This window comes from Larimichthys crocea, chromosome III, assembly GCF_000972845.2.
Source record: "Larimichthys crocea isolate SSNF chromosome III, L_crocea_2.0, whole genome shotgun sequence".
NCBI classification, from domain to species: Eukaryota; Metazoa; Chordata; class Actinopteri; family Sciaenidae; genus Larimichthys; species Larimichthys crocea.
Window position 1 is genome coordinate 39,346,497 of NC_040013.1, and position 23,624 is coordinate 39,370,120.

At 38.8% G+C, this 23,624-nt stretch overlaps 1 protein-coding gene across 1 annotated transcript in view; it reads left to right on the plus strand.

The window, feature by feature from the left end:
- Positions 1–426: 426 nt before the first annotated feature.
- tmem132e (transmembrane protein 132E) overlaps positions 427–23,624 on the plus strand; it is a 349,939-nt gene continuing 326,741 nt past the window's right edge. Inside the window, exons 1-2 of the mRNA XM_019252827.2 lie at positions 427–822; positions 919–1,820. Coding sequence (XP_019108372.2) covers positions 1,760–1,820 — 61 coding nt within the window. The 5' untranslated portion in view covers positions 427–822; positions 919–1,759. The remainder of the gene's footprint in view (positions 823–918; positions 1,821–23,624) is intronic.

Below are 23,624 nucleotides of genomic sequence, written 5' to 3' on the forward strand. Positions count from 1 at the left end.
GATTTGTCCAGGGTGTACAGGCTCCAGCCCTCAGTGACCCTGATAAGGCTAAGCGGGTTACAGAAAATAGGGTGGATGGATATTAGTGGCCATAAATTAGGCATTGTTCGTGATACTGATTTAACTTACAGTCAGAATTATCTCTTAAGATTCAGCTTTGGTCTGGTTTTAATATTTATGTCCTCTATATATCAGGATATTTGTTCAGCATTAATGTAAAACAATAATAGCAGTAACTGGCTATTAATAATAAGATATGATAAGTATGTTAATGTCATATAATTAAATGTGTTATGTATATATGCACTGTATTTTAATATAGATGCTTTAAATAATATGTATTCGCTTTAGGAGTCAAATCCCCGCAAAAAAAAAAAAAAAAAACTACAAACGTTCTTTATTTTATTTTGAAAATTCTTCCCGGATATGAGTTTTGATATTGCAGCGTGCTTAACCGGCGCGAGCTGCGGCTCAGTACATTTTAAGGTGAGCACGTTTAGTTTGGAGCGGAGTTAAAAACCGGACCGGACACCTCTGTGGTGAAGACAGCGGCCTCAGCGAGCTCCGTCCACGGCACAGAGTCCACCTCAGACAGGTGCAGCAAAGTCCGAAGGTTTGGTTGGATTTAAATGCACCCAGAAACGGAGAGAGTTGCTCGGACTTGGCTGTGTTTCAGACTCCGGTAAACCGACGATGCTCCTCTCCTCTCCGGTTTACTGCTCATAAAGTAAAACGGGATCCAACAAAGAAGAAGTGTGAGGAGTTTGGCGGATCTTTGCGCTCTGGTCATGTTCGGCTGACTGACTGTCTCCACACGCTGCGGTAGGTGAACTCCTGGAAACCTTGTTTTTTTTTCTCTCTCATTCTTTTGGTTACAGCTTCTCACCCCGGACATTTTTTTTTCTGGCTTGTTTACAGCTCAGAGTATATTTCCACATTTTTTTTTTTTTTTCTGTGGATTTTAAATGAAACCCGAGAAGTGGAGAAGTGACAGCTGAACCAGAGAGCGCAGCGGTGCCCGGATCGACGCCTTTTTTTTTTCGCCCCCCTTCTTTTTTTCCCTCCTCCTCTCCATAATTTGCGCTAGGAATTTCATCTTTGAATTCTTAATTGGAGAATGACTAATCACACTGACAATCCCTGCTGCTCTTTCTCCTCTGCTTCTTCTTCATCCTAGTCTATCCCCTTGTTTTTTTTTTATATATCTTGGGTTGAGGTTGGCACGCAGGATTCCTGCGTTTTAAAGCCAGGGCGCGCGTCATCTCTCCACTGATGCCCACTGATTTATGATTTCTTTTTTTTTTTAGGGGAGGGGGGGGACATTTATCGGGTTTCTCGCAAGGACTTGGATCCGTTTGAGTCACACTGGGTCTCTGTCCTTCCTTCAGTTATCCAATTTGGAGCAGGATACTTTTAACTTTCTTCTCCCATGTGGAAAAAAATCCAATCTTTTCCGGCTGGAGAAGAAGACGCGTGCCTTCTAGGTTCGTTGTAAAGACTGTAGCTGGACAATAACATTTTATTTTTGATTTTTTTTTGAAGACCTCCATCGCACACACTGTCAAACACACACACACGCGCGCGCGCGCTCAAATCCTCGTGCAGATACAGATCCATTGCGCATTATTCAACTTAAGACCCCCTCGGAAGAACTGCAACAGCATCGTGTGGAGGCTAACACCTGCAGAGAGGTTTATTTATCCACCATCGGCTACTGGAAACAACTGGGATTTAACATCCGCCTGCTGGGATTTCTACCATGTCAGGTGTACGGGATTGCAGATGGACTCTCCTCATCTGTGTTTCGGCGCTTTCATATGGTGAGTGAGACACCCCCCCCTTCTCCTTCCTCCTTCCTCTTTCCTCCTCCTCCTCTTTCTCCCCCTTCCCTTCTTTTCCTACCCTCTTCAGCAGGCTTCCAGGATCATAATTGTGTTGCATTAATATAAAAAAAATAAAAGTGATTGTGCCAATTTTCAGCAACATGTAACTGCAGAGGTGGCTGCTGTTCTGACTGGTCATTTACAGACACACACACTGATAGAAGAGCCTCCATGCTTGCACAACTATGCAGGAATGTTATGGTACTTTTGAGCATGTTCTTGGTCTTTAATGCTTTGGAAACTCGCAGGCTCACTGTAAGTTCCTGTAGAGATAACGCAACAATCTCCACTCTGGGAGATATAAATAGTACCATCAGGTGACTATATGTACAACACATTGGATAGGAGCTGAAGCGCTACCTACAAACTGCTTTTTGAATTTTATGTGTGCAAAGTCTTTCGTGGTGGGAGGGCTCTTACACAACAGATAAACCTATAGTTGATCCTACATAGACAGAGTGTACAAAAACCCTAAATCAAGCATCCCAAAGATGATTTTCTGACATGTCCAAAGTGATCTAGCTGGACTCTGAAACGATAATCCTCCGTTTTAAGATTCTTCCTATTGATGCAGGAGCTCTGTTTCCAGCTGTAATAAGAGTATGACAATGCAAAGCGTGGTTTAACCACACTGCTCCTTCCAGTGTAGTCTCTGTTTGTTCGTTTTGGAGCCATATTTTTAAAGGCGCTCATATAGCAATGAGAGTGAGCCACACTGTGACAGAGTGCAATTCTTTCCATATTTACTGCATAACCATCCTTTGCATCCTTTCAGGCATTCTGCACAATATATCCCCTCTCCTACTCATTTTCACTAAGTCTTGCCTCAATTTCATTACCACACAAAAGAAACGCCTACGTGTGCACTAAAGAATATACTCTCCTTGATGGCTTCACCAAGGCTGCGAAGCGAAGTGTGCTGCAATACCACAGCCTACACAAATCCCGCTAACGCCTGTGGGTCAGCGTTGCTTAGTGCAGGGATACCCACCTTCCTGGACAATGAAGGCGTTGCTGTCAGATGTAATTGCAGTAACGGATTTGGCGCATGGCCGGGACGTGTTTCAGAGACTTCTTGGCCCTCCAGAGACCTCAGGTTACACACACACACTCATACACGCATGAGGCACTGAAGCCATGCTGCACTCACCCCAGCAGTTAAAACCTCTCTCTCCTTGTCACACTCGCATGCTAAGTAAACAATTTGTAAGAATATCTCTAGAGGAATGTAGTAGACTGGCTGGATGAACAGCTAAGCAGACAAATCCCCACGTGTGAAAAAGCAATATCATGGACTTTAAGACTGCTCTGGGTAAAATACAGTACAGTAATGAATCTATTATTCCACTTTCCACACCTAAATTTTCATATATATTGGCTCACGCATAACGTCGTAAACAAGTTAACGATTCTAGTTTCCTGCAGAGTTGATTAAAGCCTCACAGGGATTATTATTTTTTTTATTATTATCAAGATGCCATTGTGATTGGTCACTCTGCATATAAGTGGAGCCTGGGAGACAGCGAGTTTTAAATGTGATGCCTGAAGAGAAGTCCACCTCTTCTTCCTGACCATTCTCCTCCACGCATGGGTCAGAGGTCAGGTGCAGAGCAGCATTCCTTGAGCTGATAGAGATTAAAGTTTTTTTTTTTTTTTTTTTTTTTTTTTTAAGGGCACTTCAGGGAGGCGTGTTTGATCTGAAGAGGGTGTTTGAAGACGAGCTTTCTTGTTACTCATTGGCCCAGGATATGTCAATTTTCTCACAGTTAACAGAAATAAGGTGTAACCTAGTTTTATTAAAGGTGCAGTGCGTAAGATTTCCGGGGCTGCATGTACAGAATATGACAAATGGAATATAAAATGCATAAAGTGTGTGCATAAAATCACCCAAAAATAAGAATCATCATCCGTTTGTTACCTTAGAATGAACCTATCTACAGACACCGTGGGTCCTCTTCCATGGAGTCCATCATTGAACCTTCATATCTGAACAGTAGCCCAGAATGGACAAACTAAACACTGTCTTTAGATAGCATTGGATGACCCCCATAGTTTCTCCTTCATGCTAGAAAGGAGAAGGAGAGGTGAGGGGTTGCAATCAGCAACTACACTGCTAGATAGCACTAAATCCTATCAAGTGGTCTTTTTAAAAAAATACTTTTTTTCATATTTTTTGTACAAAACCTTTTTTGTACTTTTTTTACAAACTAAATTCAAAGCAGGTGTAAAAAAATAAAATTTTAAGATCAGTTTCTAACAAATTTTACAAATATGTAACCAAGATTCTCATCACACATTTCATTCCAGCTTTTTGTAATTAACACCTTTCTGTTTAGTCGATACTACAAAAACACTGCATCAGGTTTGTTACCTCCAACCATTAATATTATGTGCTATATATAATACTGTATCTCTAACTACATACTTAAAGGTCCAATGTGTAAGATTAAGTAGGCTCTATTTATAGAATATAATATTAGTGTAAAGATCATCAGACAATAAGAATCATTATCTTTTTCTTATCTTAGAATGAGCCTTTAATATCTAGAGAAACCACACGTCCCTCGAGTCCGCCATGTTGAACCACCATTTTTCTACAGTAGCCCAGAGTGGGCAAACTAAACTCTGCATCTGCTTCTGAAGATGAGTGAAATTAAAGTATTTACATGGCAGCCATGATAAGAGCTCGATAATTCAAGGCAAAGGTGCTTTAGTGCTTCTTTTCTTATCTACTCTATCCTTAACAAAAGGGAAATATTGCTGCCCCACAGTTCCTTGCAGCAGCAACCTTAAAAGCAATACACCATTGTATAGTTTGACCATGTAAATGTAGAAAAACAGAGTATGTACTTTATGCTTGTGATACAATCCAAAACTTTTGTCATAGACAAGAAGCCTTGAAAAGTACAGCACTTTAATGTTTGTTGCTGGACATATGCCTCATAAAAAAAAAAAAAATTTAAAAAGAAGAAAGGTGAATGTAAGTGTAGTCGGCTTCTCTGAGCACCATGTCTCCTTTACTTTACTTAACTTAACTTTAAATCTCGCTCACATCTTTTTTTTTTGCTTTTGCTTGACCTCATGATGTTCCATCAAGGCCAAGTGTTTAGGAAAAGGCATGGGCCATTTTTTAAAAAGTATTATTTGACTGTAGCCGGGCTTTAAATGGTGTTTAAAGATGGAGCAACTATACCATTAGATGGCACTAAAGCACTGATCCGTGTTTCCTGCAGTGTTTCATCGTGCTATCTTCCTAAAATTATTACCTTTTTATAAAATAAAACAGAAGGGGGAAAGGCCGACACACGACTGCAACAGATGATTATTTGTGTATCTTAAAAACATAAAACCAGTAAAAATCACTCTTTCCAAGAGCACAAACGGACGTCTTCTTTATGTCTTATTTTATCTAACCAACAGTCCAAGACCATAATATATTAAATTACTAGAAAGTGAGTGTGTCACATCATACTAGGTGTGGCAAAATGCAGTGATTAAGTACCACTGATTGCTCTGAGCTGCGTCTGCAGTCAGCTGCATAACACGGCCTGGGGAGCGATGTTTGCCCAGTCATGGTTTGTATGTTGTTGGCAGCCTTCCCAGCACCAGCCTATCTGTGAGAGTAGACACTGGACAGAGAGAAGACAAAGCAGCAGTGTCACACACCAGCTCTCATGTTCTAGCCTAATTGATTTTATACATGGTGAAACAAAGCCTTTGCGTTTTTGAAGAGGTTTCCTGTGTCCCGTCCCGTTGTATGTGAAACACAGGCAGCAGATACCTCGCCGTCTATCCGCATGCATAAACACTTGGTGACTGCAAATGAGTCAGCGTTGCTATTTAGTTATTCTGTTTTTGTTTTGTGCTGTCGCGATGTCAAGATGTCGCATTGTTGTTGGTGCACCTGCCACTTTAGTTTGTGTTTGCATGCATGAAGCATACGGTTTTTATATTTAGATAGCAGCGTTCAGTCAATGCTTAAGGGAAGAGCTTTTTGTGGCACTCAGATAATGGCAAACCCGTTTGGAGCATGGCACCATTTTGCAAGCAGTATGTTTTTTGAATTTTCAGTGACAGATGGGCTCAAGGCTAAAACCAATCTGTGCTCCCTGAACAGAGGGCAACCTCCGACTGGAAACAATAAGAAAAAGAAGCTGTTACTGGAAAGAAAAGTCCTTCTTTTACTTGCAGCCTTGTTCTATAATTACAGTCACAAGCTTGTCCATCCTGTAATTGATTTTCTTAACAATTGTTGCAAGAGTCCACAAGTTTTTAATCATAAAAATTGTCTTTTAGAATGTTTTTGAAGAGCAGCTATGCTTGAATCCCTGCGATGCTCGGAGCTGTATTTTTCTCTGTTGTGGAGTGAATTCTAAGGATGCTGTCCTTCATCAGCTCTTTGAAAGGAACCTTTTGTGAAGCACTAGTTCCTTCAGATGTAGCATGATGTGCAGCATCTCTACCAAGGGCTTCAGGGCTTGTTGCTAGTTCTTGCTTAAAGGAGCAGTATGCTATTTGTTTACAATGCATTAACCCCTTTTTTCTTGGTAGACCTTATTGTTAGAATCTTGAAATATGTGAATCATGAAAGTGTGCATGTTTTGTCGCCAGAGATGAATGCCTCAGTAAAATCAATTAACCATGTTGAATATACCCCTACTTGGCTTTTCATTTCTGAAGAGTGTGGATTAATTACAGTAAATAAAACATACATTATATGTTCTTTGGTTCATAAATTGGCTTCAGACAGACTTTCATGGTAGATGATGGCTTGCCATTTATTTCACTTAGTGTATGTGAAGATTCTCGACTCGTTCAAAACACCCGATCTACGCCAGACAACTGTTTAAAGTTGGGTTATATTTATACATACATATGTAGTTTCTGAATCCATACATATGCTTCTTGAATTTAAGCAATGAGAGAAATGTTCATCTCTTTTAAATCTCTGGATATTATAAAAAAGTAATCTCTGTCTAAACTAATCCGCCACTATCTTGGCTTGGTGTACGGTTTTGAATGCAATGATGTACAGGTGATCACTCCGGTTGGGTTGGTTTCAGGTTTTATTGGTCCGGTTTTATGCAAACTGTGCCTAATCCATGTCTGTCAGCTCTCTCTGCAGCACATACAGTCGTCCCTTGCTCTATCGCGGTTCACTTTTCGCAGACTTGCTGTTTCGTGGATTTTTTTAGTGTAATTTTGCATGCTTTTTTTTTACAGCGTACTGTAGAGTATGAACGCGCATTGTGTTCTGCGTCCTAAATTGGCTAAGGGAGAACCGCACGTGTGTTCTGCGTCCTGATTAACTAAGCGAGTACTGTACAAAATGTGTGTAAAAAGGTGTAGAAAAGTGTGTGGTTAGGGGTTTTACGGCCTTAAAACATGTATAATAATTATAAAACTTACTTCGCGGATTTCGTTTATTGCGGGTTATTTTTAGAACGTATCCCCTGCGATAAATGAGGGACCACTGAGGGGCCAAAAAGTGAAACCAGCGTGCCTCCTATTGCAATAAACACTAACCCCTCTTCTGAAAGCTTATGTTGATGACGGATAGATATTTTAATAAAAACGCCAGAACAAAGAGCAAATATCCTATCCTATCCTATATTGCATTAGCAGCTGAGCAGACGATGGCGGAGAGATGGCGGTGTCTTTATGAGAACTAGTTTGTGAAATACATTGCTGAAGAAACTCAGAAATTAATGGCTTTTATTGCGAAACATTTGTAGAAACGTGTAGAAAACATGTTCCACTTTACATTGACCTAATATCACACGATGTGAAAATGTTTACATCAGCCCAAGCCTAGAGATCACCCTGACAATGTACCAGGTTTATTGAATTGTTTTTTTTAATATATGGCTTCCTTAGTTTATAGTTAACCTTTAAAAAAAGAAGAAATAAATGTCTCCTCTACACCACATAATTATAAGTAATTTGTCCATGACATTCACACAGAATATGTTCATAATAGCGAAGGATTTCCTGATTCACTGAAGGGGAGAACAGGATACAAGCACTTGCTGGTGATTGCATGGACATGATGTACTTCTGTAACTATTCTCAGCAGGGAAGCAATCTTTCTTCTACGTTAGAAGACCACACATTTATGGTATGAATCAGTTCTTGCGTGTTGCACCTCACACAGTGGCTTTGATTTTGAAATAGCTTTCTCTACTGCCGCTGGTATTGTGAGTCAGACACTGAAACATTTTTACCGGCTAGATTCCACATCTACATTATGGGGGGAAAAAGAGGAATAGACACTTTTTGGACACCTTCTGGGATGGATTTTAGGTCTGTCGTCGGTTGGGCTTTGCCAACACCGAGATGTGATGGCACACTCTTTTCTTTCTGTGGTGTTACAAGGGTTGAATCCTTTTCCTCTAATTCTGGTGGTCTTGTCATTAAATGGCAATATATCTGACACATACACTAATAGGTTGTCTCTCTTGAAACACTGGAAGAGAATTTGATTTCTAAATGAAGGAAAGGTTACACTGAATGTGGCCACTTTAATTCCTCTACATGGAATACAAATTTGAACAGAGGAAATGGTATGTGACATTTATGTCCACATATGGCAAATGTCTAGGGGGGGGTGCAAGACCTCCCCTGCTGTATAAAATGGTCAGGGCTTTGTAGCTGGGATTGTATAACCTCTCAGAAGGTCTGAATAAGTCATAGCGGTGCTTATAAAGCTGTGTCACCTCCCCTATGGTGGCTCTGCATATTTAAACCCTTTCTCTTATGCTATCAAGTTTTATAACAAAGTACCGCAACTTCTACTCCTAGTTGAACAGATACATATGGGAATGGATAATTTAACCAAGTTCATTCATCAAACAGTGCACACTGAACTTGACTACTCATTGCAGGATTCCCAGGACAGGGATAAAGGAATACTGTCGCTTGACATTTTGGGAAATATACTTTCTGGCAGAGAGTTACAGGAGAAGATTGATAATCTTATATTTCTCTATGCATATGAAAGTACAGCCTGCAGCTGGTTAGCATAGCTTAGCAAAAAAAAGAAAAAGAAACTAAAAGCAGCTAGCCTATGTTGTAACAGGTCCCAGGTCCAGCCACAAGAGGAGTGGGCACAATCGATCTGGCCCCATGACCCGAGGGATAGAACAAACCCCAAAGTTAGAGTAATTCTTGAGAACCAGGAACTTCGCACTATAGTAAGCCACAAAAGAACCCCAACGGAGCAACACATTTAGTCTTTTATCCATTGTAAACACAGTTTCCTGGTTCTACGACAAGTACAGAAGATTGATTGGGTTAATTTCTGGTACATTCATTTACAGCTTTACCTGAAGATAAACTGGTTTAGATTATTTGGCAAAGGTGTTGCAAAACAAAATCATTTTTAATTTGAATTTCATTCAAAAATGAATGGGGGGAGAAAAATGGAAGAAACTTTTTTTTTCCAATTTTTTTAAAATATGTGTTTCTTATGCACCAAAACACTAAAGCAATTTCTATGTGAAAACCTACTTGACAATAAAAGCTGTTTCTGATTTCAGCGAGCAAACAGGAGAAATCCCTCTGTATATGAACAATATTGATCCTGGAGGATGTCGAGCAACATCCAGGTGGTGCTGAAGAGATAAGACCTGAGCCACACAACCATCTCTCCACAGACTACACAAACATACAAGAGGCAAAGCCCAAGCACACCATTCAGAGAGATAGGAGAGATGATGAAAATCAAACAGAGGGAGAGATGAGAGGAGGACAAAGATCCAGATCCAAAACATCTGGAATGAGGCACCGACAGCTAGGGGAAAGGGAGAAAGAGAGAGAGAGAGAGAGGGGTCCAGTGGTCCAGGATAGAGAGAGAGAGAGAGATTGTTCATGTGTTCGTTTACAACCTGTTTGAATGTCTGTCTGCTCATATATCTTACCCTGTCAGACTTGGTTGGGGCAATGTCATCCCATTCCCAGATCTCAGCAATTAAGTTTAAAAAAAAAAAAAAATGTTATGAATGTTAGAACCAGGGCACAAAATTGATGATGAATGATGAATTATACGTTAAGTGGAGATCACCAGCCAAAAAACCCCCATTGGTAAACTGTTTGAGTTGTCACTTTTTATCTAAAATTTGAACATCCGCGAAATGTTTGGACTGTAATGATTTGAAATTCAAAAAGCCTATAAGTTCAACAGACTGTTGAATAGTTTGCCTTGTGATCCACCAGACACCAAATCATCTGAGACGTGCAAGGTGGAAATGTTTGGAATTTGTTGTCTTATTCTGCAATGACAGCACATCTGCAGACTCACCTGCTAACTTCCCACCCAAGTGGCACAGCGCACGCACCAAGACGAGCGAAGCAACGTCAAGTGCACAATCTCGTTTTACTGCTTACAGGAGTTTGACATTGGAGTTGCACTTGCTTGCTTTTCAGTAGAAATATACAATCTGAAGATTGGAATTTTCAGTTTGAGATACTGAAAACCATTTGATGACGCACTTTACATTTGTTTACTAGCGGATCTTGACCTCTCTAAGTTGGTGACTGCTCAATCCCTTTCGGTCAAGATAGCGGAAACATGAACCTAATCACTTGGTTTTCATTCATCTTGTGTCGCTTCTAACATGTCGGGTGTGGAATTAATCTGCAGATGCTGCAGGTCAAGGTTTATATGCAACGATATACAGTATGATATTTAGATATATTGTTGTATACATTGTGTGTGGTAAGAGCAGGTATAGTCTTCATGTTTTCCGGTGTGGTGTGTTGTGAGATTATTATTTTTTTATTTTTTGTCATTTGAAAAAGGAACAGTCGTAGGCTCTCTTGACTGGCTGGTAAAATCTGAACATTCAGTCGCTATTTGTTTAAAGTGAGCAAAGAATTTAACGTTGCACGTTGTTTACAGCCCACAATAACTTGGAGATGTGATGACAAGAACAATAAAAATATAACTTATTAACACTAGATTAACACTAGATCACTTAATGACAGATTGATAAAACCATAAACATTTTTTTCCGGTGTTGTTATTATGCAATGTGAATACATTTCTTCTATGCATTGTGATGACTGAATTTTATTGTTTAACTTACACAATACGATCATGCTGTAATGTATCTCTGTATTCACATTAGAAGGGTAAATATTAAAAGGCATTTTTCTAAGGATTCAACATGAGAGATGGCAATCTGTAGGTGTATAAGATTAGTTATACGTATGGTACGTGTCGTTTGTCAGACCGTAAAAGCTGGAGAGATCAACAGAGTCAAAACAGATAAACCATCTGGTACAGAGGTGTTGGCTCTCCTACTCTGCATATCAGCAGTATTTCTCAGTGGACTGTTGGCCTCCATATGAAGGATTTGTCTGCGATCAGTGCAGTGGAAACTGAAGAAATATGGCCACATTTTTAGCTTTCAGCATATCTTTCAGTATCTCTTCTTTCCGTCCCACTGGTGCGCACACACACACACACACACACACACACACACACACACACACACACACACACACACACACACACACACACACACAGAATTCCCAGTGCTACAAATCTGCTAAAGGACTCAGACATGCGTGCTCTAGTCTGGCAACCTACCTCAGCTTCCTCCTCTACAAGCAGCCAACACTTAATTCTTCCTCAGCACAATATCGTTTTCAGCTGTGGGATTGCTTTTCCTGCTGCAGTTCTCAAAGTTCACGACTGTTTCTCATTGTCAGCATGGCAGATGTGGAAGTGCATTTGAACAAGCTACATGCTTCTGCAGATTGGTTTTGGTGTTTGACTTTGACAATCATTTCTATGGAGGTAGTCTGTGACTTTTTTTTTTTTGTAATGTCATGTCAGATCTTGTCATGTAAGATTTACTGTAAATACAAGATGCAGGCTGGCAAAAAGTCTCTTATTTAATCACTAATTACAAGTAGGACACGTGGCTCCGGTAACTCCAACTTTGGAATCACAAGTTGTGGAAGTGTCAACATAGTCCACAAACACTGCAATGAATCCAACGACTGTACCACTTATATTTAGAGAACACAAGTCTATTTGGAAAAAGCAAATATGTGCAGCATTTCATGTTTACTTTAAGATTCTTTCCTAAAAATAAGTTTGAATGTGGCCATTCCAACTTTTATTGAATGGGAGCTGCAACAGTTTTACACACCAGAGTCTGTTTATCTTGGTGAGTACATATGTGAGCACAAGCCATGCTTCCATCCAAGTACCCAGAACTTTTAGTCCCGGGAACTACTTTTAAAGGAACTTAAAAGGTTCCTTCAGCCCATTGTTGTCTGCATTTCCACCATGGTTTCAATTGATTTGCATTGTGGGTAATGTAGGCACCAAGGTTTTGATATAGAAGAATACATGGAAAAAGACGTTGCATAACTATTTTGGACTGTTCTTGGGCCATCGTAGTAAACTGTGATTGGCATTATTTACTACTGCCTGACATCATCTAGACCAAGATTAATGGTCAGAATAATTAATGCAGATTAATCACTGCAGGTTTACACGGTAACGGTTTACATTCTGTCTAAGTTATATATAAAGATGTGGATGAACAGTCAAAGTAATAGAAAAACTGACATTTTGATTGTGATTTCTGATGAATGTTTCTACCTGTATTCCTGCCTCGAAATGTTAGATGTAGCTGTCAGCTTGTTTTTGTTAATCCCCTGAACATGACAAGATGTCGCCATTTTCCCGTCTCCTTTGTGTGAGTGACAGGCTTCTTTTTCTCTACTAACTGTTTGTTTGTGTGGACAAAACACTACGCATTTTAAATTGATGTAAATAAACATTGCAGTGTGGTAGTCGGGCCATGGTTTCTGATTTTTGCTGGAGCTCTGCCAGCTCTGATGGCTTTAGCGTTTAGCCTCACAGAAGTTGTATTTGTCCTATATGTCAGTTTTTAATTTAAAGACCCATTGTGAACCTTTTCTAAAATAACAGACTTTGAATGATTTATATGCTACGATGACTTGTAATCAGGTGAATGGTGTCGGTCATTATGGTGACAACTATTTAGTGAAACTGAGCTCAGAGCACCAGGAGAGTGTTAGTGTTTCTGACCACCAGAAAGAGGAGGCTTTCAGGTCTGGGTGTGGGGGTGAGTGCTAACAAGGTGTGCAGCTGGAGCCATGCCAGACCTGGAGCTGGGCAAATGGGCAATGTAACCGGGCTTGATAGCTTCTTTGGAAATAATGGCAGAGCCAAAGAGGACATTGATGGAGGACGCTAAGGAGAGAACAGAATGTATGTGTTTTCTGAATAATTCGTTTGTCAGTGTTTCAGTTTTTTTAACGTAGTACTTGTAGCATTTCTGTTTCTTTTTTCATAGATTGCTAACATTTGTCTAATCGAAGAGCAGAAGAGTGACACTCTGCACAAGTTATAGAAAATATGTTAAAAAGGTTTGTCTGTGTATCCCTGGCATGTATACAGCTGTGATTATGAGAAACACAAAGATGAAACAGTTCTGAAAATGGACCCGTGAACAGAGCGAACCTCAGTTCATTGTGTTTGTCTCCAAAGTAACCCTGAAAAATATCGATAATATTGTCTAGCACTTGTTGACTGTAGCGTGTGCAAGTCTGCTCAACATACAGTTGGAATCTTAGTCACATTGATTTTAACACAGAGAAACAAATGCTTTACAAATTAGGCCACCACAGCATTGAGTGTGCTGGATTTGCCTGACTTCAGTCATCATGTTGTGTACAAAAACGGGCTTCTGTTGTTTTGTCAGCTTTAATTCAAACAATGTTGGTGACAGCGGGGAACAGAGCATTCAAATCCAGAAAGGAAAATAAATAGAAAAGTGGCAAAATTAATCGAATTTTGATAAAAGACGGAATGTGAAATACATTTTTCTATGTCAACACCTCCGGCTGACATGCTATTGATTTAGGACCTCATCCAAACTGTGTCAAACAGGACTTCATCTTTGACCCGTGAAATCATTACTAATTAAATTTCCAATTCAATGTTGGAACATTAACCCACTCTTTTTTTCATATAGTTAAATCATTGACATCACTTTAAATCACAGTTTATTTTTCTCCCCCGGAGAGAAGAGAGCTCAGTCAAACCATTTTTGGCGTTTTGGGGAACAATACTGATTATTTATTTCCTGAACGCAGACTGAAACCCATCTGTGCTTGTACAGATCAGTCTGAACTGTAACTGTTTTACATGACAAGAGAATTTTGCTTTCCATATGCAGTGCTGTTTAGCTTGGAAATATAAAACTGCCTATAAGTAGGTTTGCAAAATAATGTTGGTGCACTTATTCTGCTGTAATAGAATTAAAGTCTATGGCCTTACGTGACTTGGTCTATATTTTATCACTGTGTGCTCTGTGGTCTATGAAAACATGTTTTTTTTTGGGGGGGGGAGGGGGTTTCCTACCCCGGAGCATGGTGCCAGTTTGAGCAATGCCCAGTGTAATCGATTCTTTTATTAGGTTACATAGGCTTTGAGAGAAAAGAAATCCCTGACTGTTATAATAGTCTCTGCTATGCTATATTGGGTCCAAAAGACATTATAATAATTTTACCATAAGCCTATGAAACGGGATTTAATTCACACAAAAGCAAAAGAAAGCTGCTCCAAATTTTTTGCTTTGGGCCAGGCTACTGTTTGAAAATGTTAGCCTTACATTTCAGTAAACATTTCTCCCTCGCTGTCTTTAATGAATAAAAAATAACTTGCAGCACTTAAATCTGTCCTTAAGCAGTTATGTTAAATTAGTGATATTCCTTTTCCTCCTGCCGCTCAATTTTTTCATCAGCCATGCCTACAAATTCTGCACGAGAAATCACTCCGGTGAATTTTAATTTCATGTGTCCATTTGGCTCTTAACCTGACGCTGAAGTAGTTGACACTGCCCATGTAAAATACATGTAAGGAGAAGAAGTGGAGCGCTTGCATTAAAATGACCTGCATCCTCTGCTGCTGTCTCTTGATGTAGGAATGCGCATTTATTGATGTGGGGATGTACATTAAACACTTGTTCAATTAGCACTACTCTTTATCCTTTGGTGCTCAAAATGGAGTATTAGAGGCATCATGGGGCCACAACCAGAAATAATAAATGATTGATTGAGATTGATTTCACTGTACCCCACTGCATCCTACATGCAGTGGGGACTGATGACATTGTAGAATGGTCTCTTTACATTGTTTCCCTTTCTAAAAAACAAGAAAAAAGGACAGAGGTGTCAAGATTTGGTATTGTGTTCGACTAGATCTCCAAAGAAAAGTCAATTAATTGATTAGTTGTCATCTCTTATTATTTTGCTAATCATTTTGAGTTATTCTAGCAAAAGCTTAAAAAGTTAATGTTGAGCTCTTGCATGTTGGGTAATTGTATCGTTAATTCAAGTATTTTTAAACAAAATTTAAATTTCCCAACTTCTAGGTAAGTCTCTTATGTTTGTAATCGATTAAACCTAATAGACAAAACGTGAAATATCTTAAATTAAAACATTTTAGAGAATTTATTTGATTACCTCGTTAGATGTGTATTTTAAATCCTGACTCTACAGCCTTGTATTCAGCCTCTAGCTGATGTATTCATCTTGTCAACCAACCCTACTGAGCAGTTTTACAATGCAGCAGGTGAACTCCAGTGAGGGAGGATTGTTTGTTCCAGCAGGTAATGTTGGAAATCTCTTTTTAAAAGGAGATTATTTGTTCTAAAACAGAGGGCATGGATTGGAACATCTGTTTTGGATGCCAGAAATCTCAGCTGCTGGCCAAGTAATCATTGAGTCATTGGTATTGATTTAAACCCTATCAGCCTCCCACAGATAGATTAATAGTTGTTTTGTGCTACGGGGCAGGGAAATCTTGTTTTCCCTGTTGAATATTAAAACACTGGATCCTGTTTGAGTTGTTAATAATTAGGGAAAGGGTAAAAATAAGCTGGTGTACTTTGTCACACATGGCACCTTTCTTCAAACAGCATGGACCTACAGAATACTCTTACTTTTATGACTATTTTCAGCCATCGATATGAGGAGGGGTGACTTTGAGTCTTGGCTGTTACCACCCAAACAATCAGAGAGTGTGCTCAGCATTGGATAAAGATAAGTTGGACGCTGAAAAGGATTAGGATGCAGTTTCAATGCTGCATTTATTATATACATTTCACAGTGCCGGGGCTTGTTTTTTTGCATGAAATTACTGAGCGAAGCATATGTAATTTTCACACAATAGTTGGGGGGAGGCAGACTGCTTAATCCAGAGTAAATTGGACTAAGAATAATAAAGTTCCACATTCTTTGTATCTGCTCTCAGTGATCACACAGCACAGAGTGCCAACCTTTAAAGAGGCTTAGAATAATGAATTAGTCATAGAGATCTCTGAGGACATGAGGGAGGAGAGTTTGGCCTAAATGCACAAGTCTATCAGTGGCAGATAACTGTTCATACAATTAAAAGTTTTTCATAGACTTCATTACGTATTCTGAAATCCCAGGAATCCATTTTAGTGGATGTTGGAAGTTTGCTTTGCATCAGAGTGAATTTAAAAATAAAAATAGGAAAAACATATGTAGGGCAATATCTAATGGCTTGGGTTAGAGCTCTGTAATGACTATTTAATTGTCTGCATGTTTATTCATTAATAAATGCCTCTTAATAATCTTGGGTCACTGGGCAGGGGGTACAAAGATGGATAGAAGCCAAGTTGGATGATGACTGGTCAAAAGTAAAACAGCAAGAAATCGCCCAATCATTATCATGTTAGGCCAAAACTGGCCTCCTGCCTATGGTCAAATAACATATGTATAATTGGCTAGAACTTAATTTATTTAATTTCTAATTAAAAGTTGCCATTTCTTCAGAAGTAACAAATTAAGTCTCTTAAAACTGCCACACACTATGTTTTCTGTTGATCGTACAATATACTGTATGTGGTTACTGTCTGAACCCCAGCTCCTCTAATCTGCAACCCCGGATTTCTCCCAAAGGCTGCTGATTGATTATCTCCCAAACAGAAAAGTATTTGTCCCAAGCTTATTAGAGTTATCTAAAACTAAAAGCCTACATCAAGATGTAGTTAGTTAACAGAAATAAAATAAAAAGTAGGAAACAAACACACCCCATATTTTATTAATTTTTTAAATAAACTAATACTGCAGCTAATAAAACTAAAATCAAATTAACAAACTTGCTGTTGTAACCAACTGAAACTAAACAGAACTGAAAGCAAAAATTAAAAACTAATGAAAAATCTGAAACTATAATAATTTTGATTGCTCTCTGTACATAGTGTCTTTACAGCAAGCTTTTCAAAATTAGTATTATTCATTAAGCTTACCCTAAATGAAAGTTTTTTATCCATTATTAAAGTTGATTAAACTTTACTTTAATACGGAGGTGTTCATAGTTATTCTTTCTGTAATCACATGCCATTAATTAAAAGCATGTTTAATCATGTAAACATTTAGTCACATCATACACATCGTTTTCCATTCTTGACGCTGTCAGCGTGTTCTATAAAGTAAACATTAATCTTCACTAAATGAAGTCCTCGTCTTTCCGTGAGAAGAACCTGACCACGTCTCCTCTAATGGCTTGAAAAACTTGTTAAAAAGCTAAAATGTAGCCCCCTCTTTGCTCCCACCAACCAAACATAAAAGCCAAATATTATCACTCCTCCTCCCTTCCCCACACAGGAGCCAATCACTATCATCTGTTCTTGCAGCTGCCTTCAGATGTCTTTTCCAACCACCTCCAGAATCAGTGTGATGATTGCCAAACTGTGGGGTTATGTTCCTGGCTGACTAAAAGGAGCATTCACATAATCAGACATAAATGCCAGATGTTCCAAAGTTATCCACTTCAATTCTAGGCTTTCACATAAATAAGAGCTGTGCTCGTAATACATTTAATAATAATAACTTTATTTGTGTGGCACCTTTCATACAAGGAATGCAACTCAAAGTGCTTTTGCAGAGAAATTACATGCACTGAGTGCTTCATAGGGAAAAGACAGAAAATGAACAGAAAACAGGGATACAGTGCCAGAATTAATGTGAAATAATATGAAAAATAACACCCACCTGTAGTAAGTTAAGTAAGTAAGATAAGATACAAATGAGATGAAAGCACAAGTAAAATAAGATGGTGACTGATGGAAAAAAACAAGAAAACACTTCAGTTCCAAGCCTTTCTAATTTGCCTTTCTATTTTAACCTGACCAGAAATAGTGTTTTGCATGTTCTGTTAGCGATGGAGAGAAAAAAATACAGTTTGTGTATCGAAGAAACCTTCAATAGAAAAAATACTGGAGCAGGATGGAGCCAATTGCTGTGTCAGACAGAGATTATTCAGTGCAGTGTTAAAGACGTATTACAAAACTGCAACTGTCTTGTTTATGTCACATATCAAATGAATTCTCTCTCCAGTTTTAAATTTTATCCCGAGCTGGTGGTTTATAACCATCACATTGTGTCCAATAAATGAGAAGAGGAGCTGCAGGGATCCTTGGAAATCCTTGATAGGGTGATAAACAAGGTTGTGGAGACGAGCGACTTGCTGTTCTCTTTTCGTCTTTTTTTTTTTTTTTTTTTTTAAATGGCTCAATTTCTGTTTGTCAAGATCATGTCGACGTTTACAGACGGTCCACTTGATTTTCAGTTGAGTGTATTGTTGTAGTTGTGTTTTTTTGGTGGTTTGATAAATAAGTTTGAAATAAATTTCTTCTTTGTAATGAATATGAAGCAAATATGTCCCACCTTTACGCTTTGATGAGACGTTTGTACTTCTGTTGCCACGGTGAAAACGGGGGGGGTGTGACCCCGATTAGTCTGACTGTTGTCTGTCCATTCATTCATCTGGCGCTCCGTCTGTTATACGCGGTTAATTTTCCAAATTGCGCTGATTGGCCTAAGGGGGGTGCCACAGCATATGTTTGGATGTCATGCATCTTCGACTGCACTGACTAAAATTTGGGAACAGTTTCTACTCCACCAAATGCATTGATTATTTCGGGGGACATGTAGGTGTTTACTTGCCTAGTGTCTTTGGAAGGCTATTTTAAACTTACATGTACTGCAAGTATTGATTTATGAGCCACCATTTTGGCCTTGTTGATGTTAAAACCTTTTATTTGCTGGGATGAGCAGGTGTGCAAGGTAATAGGTGTGGATAACACAAGCAGCTGTGTCTGGAGTGGAGCTCTGAATCATTAGTTATGATCGGTGAGGCTAATGTAGCTTTCAGTGTGATGCAGGTAGACCTGCAACAAGGGCCTATGGTAGAAAAAGGTGCGCACAAGGATTTCTGCTTTTGTGATTTGGCAGAGAGAAGGTGTATAATATCATGAATGACACCCGCTGTTGGCATAATGTTGATTGGTACAATGTTGTAATTACACCCTCAGAGTCATGTATAAAAGGCTAATATCCCACTGCGCTTTCTAGGGCTTGATAATTAATTAGTGGCAAAGTGTCAAAGTCAGCCGTCTGTTTCCCACTGACCTCTCACTGTTGGAGAGGTTGTCAGTTGTCTGTGGAGTCTTACTGTACAGACAAAAATAGTTTGGAAATGTAAAAGCAATAATATGAATAGAGCAATGAATAGAGAGTAAGAATATGAATAGAAGCTTTAGTTAAAAACAAAAAAAATCTATGACGTGTGGGAAAATGAAGATTTCAGCTTTTTCTGTTAATTTCTCATTTAATTTTCTTTCATAATAGAGCATAAAGTGTAAATAGTTTGATTCTCTTTTTAATCCTCATCTTACCAACATTACAGTACGGTCACTGAAAGTACTGTAAGAAACAACCATTACAGAAAAATGTTAACTAACTTGGCAGTGTTAAAAATGGTTAGATATGTGCTTTTTCTCTCTTTGACTGGATTCCCTTTGGACCTTAATATATTTTAAAAAGCGTTAATTAAAACAGAAAGAGAAAATAAAACAAAAGTCATTAGGAGCACATTGACTGACAAAGTCAGGCAATAGACCTGAAGAACATCTTGTAGATCGAAACATTGCCTTAAAAATAGATTTGGAAATTGATAATATTTTATTGATACCAAAGCCATTCTCGTTCATCTATGTGAAACAGGGGGGCTAGCTGTATCAACATTCTGTCGTTATCTAAAATGAATGAAATGAATAAATATTTGTACAACATTTGTTGACATTTAGATTTTCTTAGTCTTTGAAACTGGAACCATTTCTCAATTTCCATCCCTGCTTAAAAAGAGAATAACACTATTTATTTACTTGGAGCCTTACAGTGTCCTATAAGATATAATAAGAAAAGCCAGACTTCAATGTTTACCACAAATGGGAAATTCACTTGTCACAGCAGCTTGTATACACACAGTTGGAGGAAATTACTCGTAAATAATAAGATAGATAAAAAGTCATGCATAAGAAAGTCGTGAAGTCATGCTGATGTTAAAGAGTCTGACAACTGTTGGACTGAAGGACCTGTGGTAGCACTCCGTCTTACATGGTGGAAGTAGCACTATGTCTTTGTGCCTGGCAGTGATATTTTTCATCGTGCACCTGAGTATTTTTGCCTGGATGTGCATCACTTATAATTTCTTCCACCGCTAAATCAAATGTAATGTAAACACTCATTTCTTTTACAGCTATTTTTTACAATAGGGTGACTTTTTTTTACAATATATAATATTAATATAATAATATTTTACAATAAAGATGAGCAAATCTATGCTATGTTTAATACTTAAGCAAACTTAGTTTATTAAAATGTTATTTTTATACTTAAAGTCAATCGACCCATGTCCGAGATGATGGTAATAAAAAATGTCAACTCCAGAATCCAACTGAGGTAGAAGAAGTTATGAGTCTGCCTTATCGTTGTGTTAAGATGTGTAGGGGTCTGTCAGACCTCTGCTACAACTAGAGACAAGCATGATCCTGAATGAATGATGGGAGGTTCAACTCCCTGAAACAAGCACTCTGACCCCCCTTGGGAAATCAAAGAAGGAGCAAACTGGGAGAGCAAGGTTCATCCCTTACAATTGCAGTGTGACATTCAATGCTGTAGAAGAAGTCATTTTTCATGGTGGTATTATAGTCCCTTTGCTCAAACATGCCAGAGGTGAGCCTGTTATCCGAACAAATTGTGTGTTCTCGGTGAACTCCTCATGACTGCCATACTTTTAATGAGGATTAAAGAGAGAGTGGTGCTCCATTTATGAATTCCCAAATGCTACTCACATGTTTGATGACAGTACAACCGACATTTAGTTCTTGGCCTAAGCCAAAGACACACACAGAACGAACAGTTTGAATCCAGCTGTGTCATCGCTCTATCAACTGTGGAGTGAATACGTTTACTTATTTGACAAACATGATTAGCTCAATAATTTGAAAGTTTATGCGTGTCTTCAGGAAATCTCTTTGGGAGTTCTGCATTTTTGGTTAACCATCTGTCTCGACTTATTCCCTGTAGAGAAGTTCCAGATTTAAAATCTTAATGATATCTTTGATTTCAGACAGAAACATTCACTGCTGTCAAACACATTTATTCTTTCAGTTATTCTTTCATCTTGTCCAGTAGGGCCTTGCTGTGTGTAGGGTCTTCTTGTGTCCTTACATTTCAATCTACTAATTACTGATCTATCTTTTGTATTTGTCCCCATTATTGTCCAATAACAAACATTATTTGTCATTTGCAAGTGGGTTTCATTAAAATTCTCTTGACTAAAATAAAGACCGATGCCCCTCAGGAAATGATCACACTTTTATGAAATGCAAACACTAAACTTCATGGACCAGAACTTACCATGTGACAAGATGCATGAGGATCTGCCTGGCAATAAGTGATTGATCACTGAAATTAGTTTAATAATTACTAGGTGTATAGATTTTGAACGGGAACATTGTTTTTTTGTACCAGGCTGTAAACATGTTTATTTCTCCTGTGAAGTTGGACATTTTTACATGGGGGCTTATGGAGATTGAATTGTTCTGTAGCCAGCCTTTGACGTTTGAGGAACTGCAATTTTTGGTATTTGACTTTACAGCCACAGAGGTTGCTCTTTGGTTTTATTAAATTTGGTCCACATTGTGTTGAAGTTCAGTTAAACAGCAGAGCTTACCATGTCTGCTAACCAGTTTTCCTGGGCGAAACCCTGAATAGTCACCCTGTACCACAATTCTCCCCTTAGCTGGTGTTTTTGTTGGCCTGTGGATGGCATTTGTGGAAATGTGCAGCACCATCTCCTAGGATTTCTATTTCTATACAACTAATTTGTGGCAGAAAATGTGTTTTAAGGGAATGCCGACTAAATTATGCTTTCTATGAAGATAAAGGGGAAATATTGTGAATTAATGTACCTGGCAAGTAGTAGTAGTCATAGTAACTAATGCCACTAACCCCCAGCACTTTGTTAAGGTTAGGGAAAGATCATCGTCTGCTTTTGATTTTTTTGAACTGTAGACATACATTTATTTTAATAACATTTATTAAAACCGAAATCTCAATTTTTACATAACCTTAACTAAAGTGTTTTTGTTGCCTAAACCGAACCAGAGACTGGCGTGTGAACCCGAGGCTTTATACAGTACCTGCCGCCAACCCTAACCCCCTCTGTGTGGTTCCAGCGTGTTACATAATTGTTGTTTCATTCCCTTAAAGACATTTTGTCTGTGAACATAATCCAGGCAGAAATTCGGTTTGTCACCAGAATGTGTTATGAAAACAGTTTAATAATATGCAAACTTAATTTCAAGGAGACAGGGATGTCATGAGTCTCCTCTCCTGTTCCTGTTAAATGCTTCTCTGTCCTGGGCACCCAAGGGAAATGCTTCCTCTCTGGCTTCTGATTCACAAACACGATCAGTCATGCTTGTCAAACTCGCTTGCCAACTCTTGTGTTTTACCTCTCCACTACCCAGATGCTGTACCATTATCATAGCCATACAGATCATTTGAACGAACCTGTTCATCACTAGTACCTCTCGGATACAACCGGTATATTTGGATAATGTGTCAGGATAATAACCAATATGTGGTCTGAAAATCCCATTTTCACAGCCGGCCACTTATCTGTTGGCTCATTTGGCCCTTTCAGGAATAATGAAGCTGTTGTCTCCTGACCAAGTACATGCTTCAACTGCTTTTTGGCATTGTCTTTGCAAAAGTGTGTTTGTATCCAAGTGTATGAGTCTGTGGGGTGAGGTTTCCAGATGGGGCCACGTGCTAGGAGCATAGTGTTGGGACGTGACTTTGCTGTGAACCTGTTATCCTCTGGGCTGGATGGTGGGTGTCACTAGCAGACGCCCACACAGCTCCTGCAGCACGAGTTGTGGCAGGTTGTCATTTATCATCATTGGATATGAACAAGGCTGTGTAATTGTTAATTGAACTAGCATCTTCTTTAGATGACATAAGCTACTCCATTAAATTACATGCATTTCTTTGAACTATTTCCTTAAGTAGTTTCAGAGCTGTAATGTGAAATACATTTCTATTTATTTACTTGAACAGGAGACAAAGAAAACACAGTAGATCAGTAATGGCGACACAATTTAAGGGGGACCGCCTTCATACACACACTTGAAAATGAATAATCTTATGTTTATTTGCTGTTAATTGGTGCACCTGGATTTATGATTGCCAGCTTTAATTACCTCCCACAGGTCTCATCATTTTCTGTGAAATGCATGATGGGATTCATCAAGTGACAGCTTTAAGGACTTTCCACAATGGTAATGCTATTCAAATTCAGATTTACCTAAA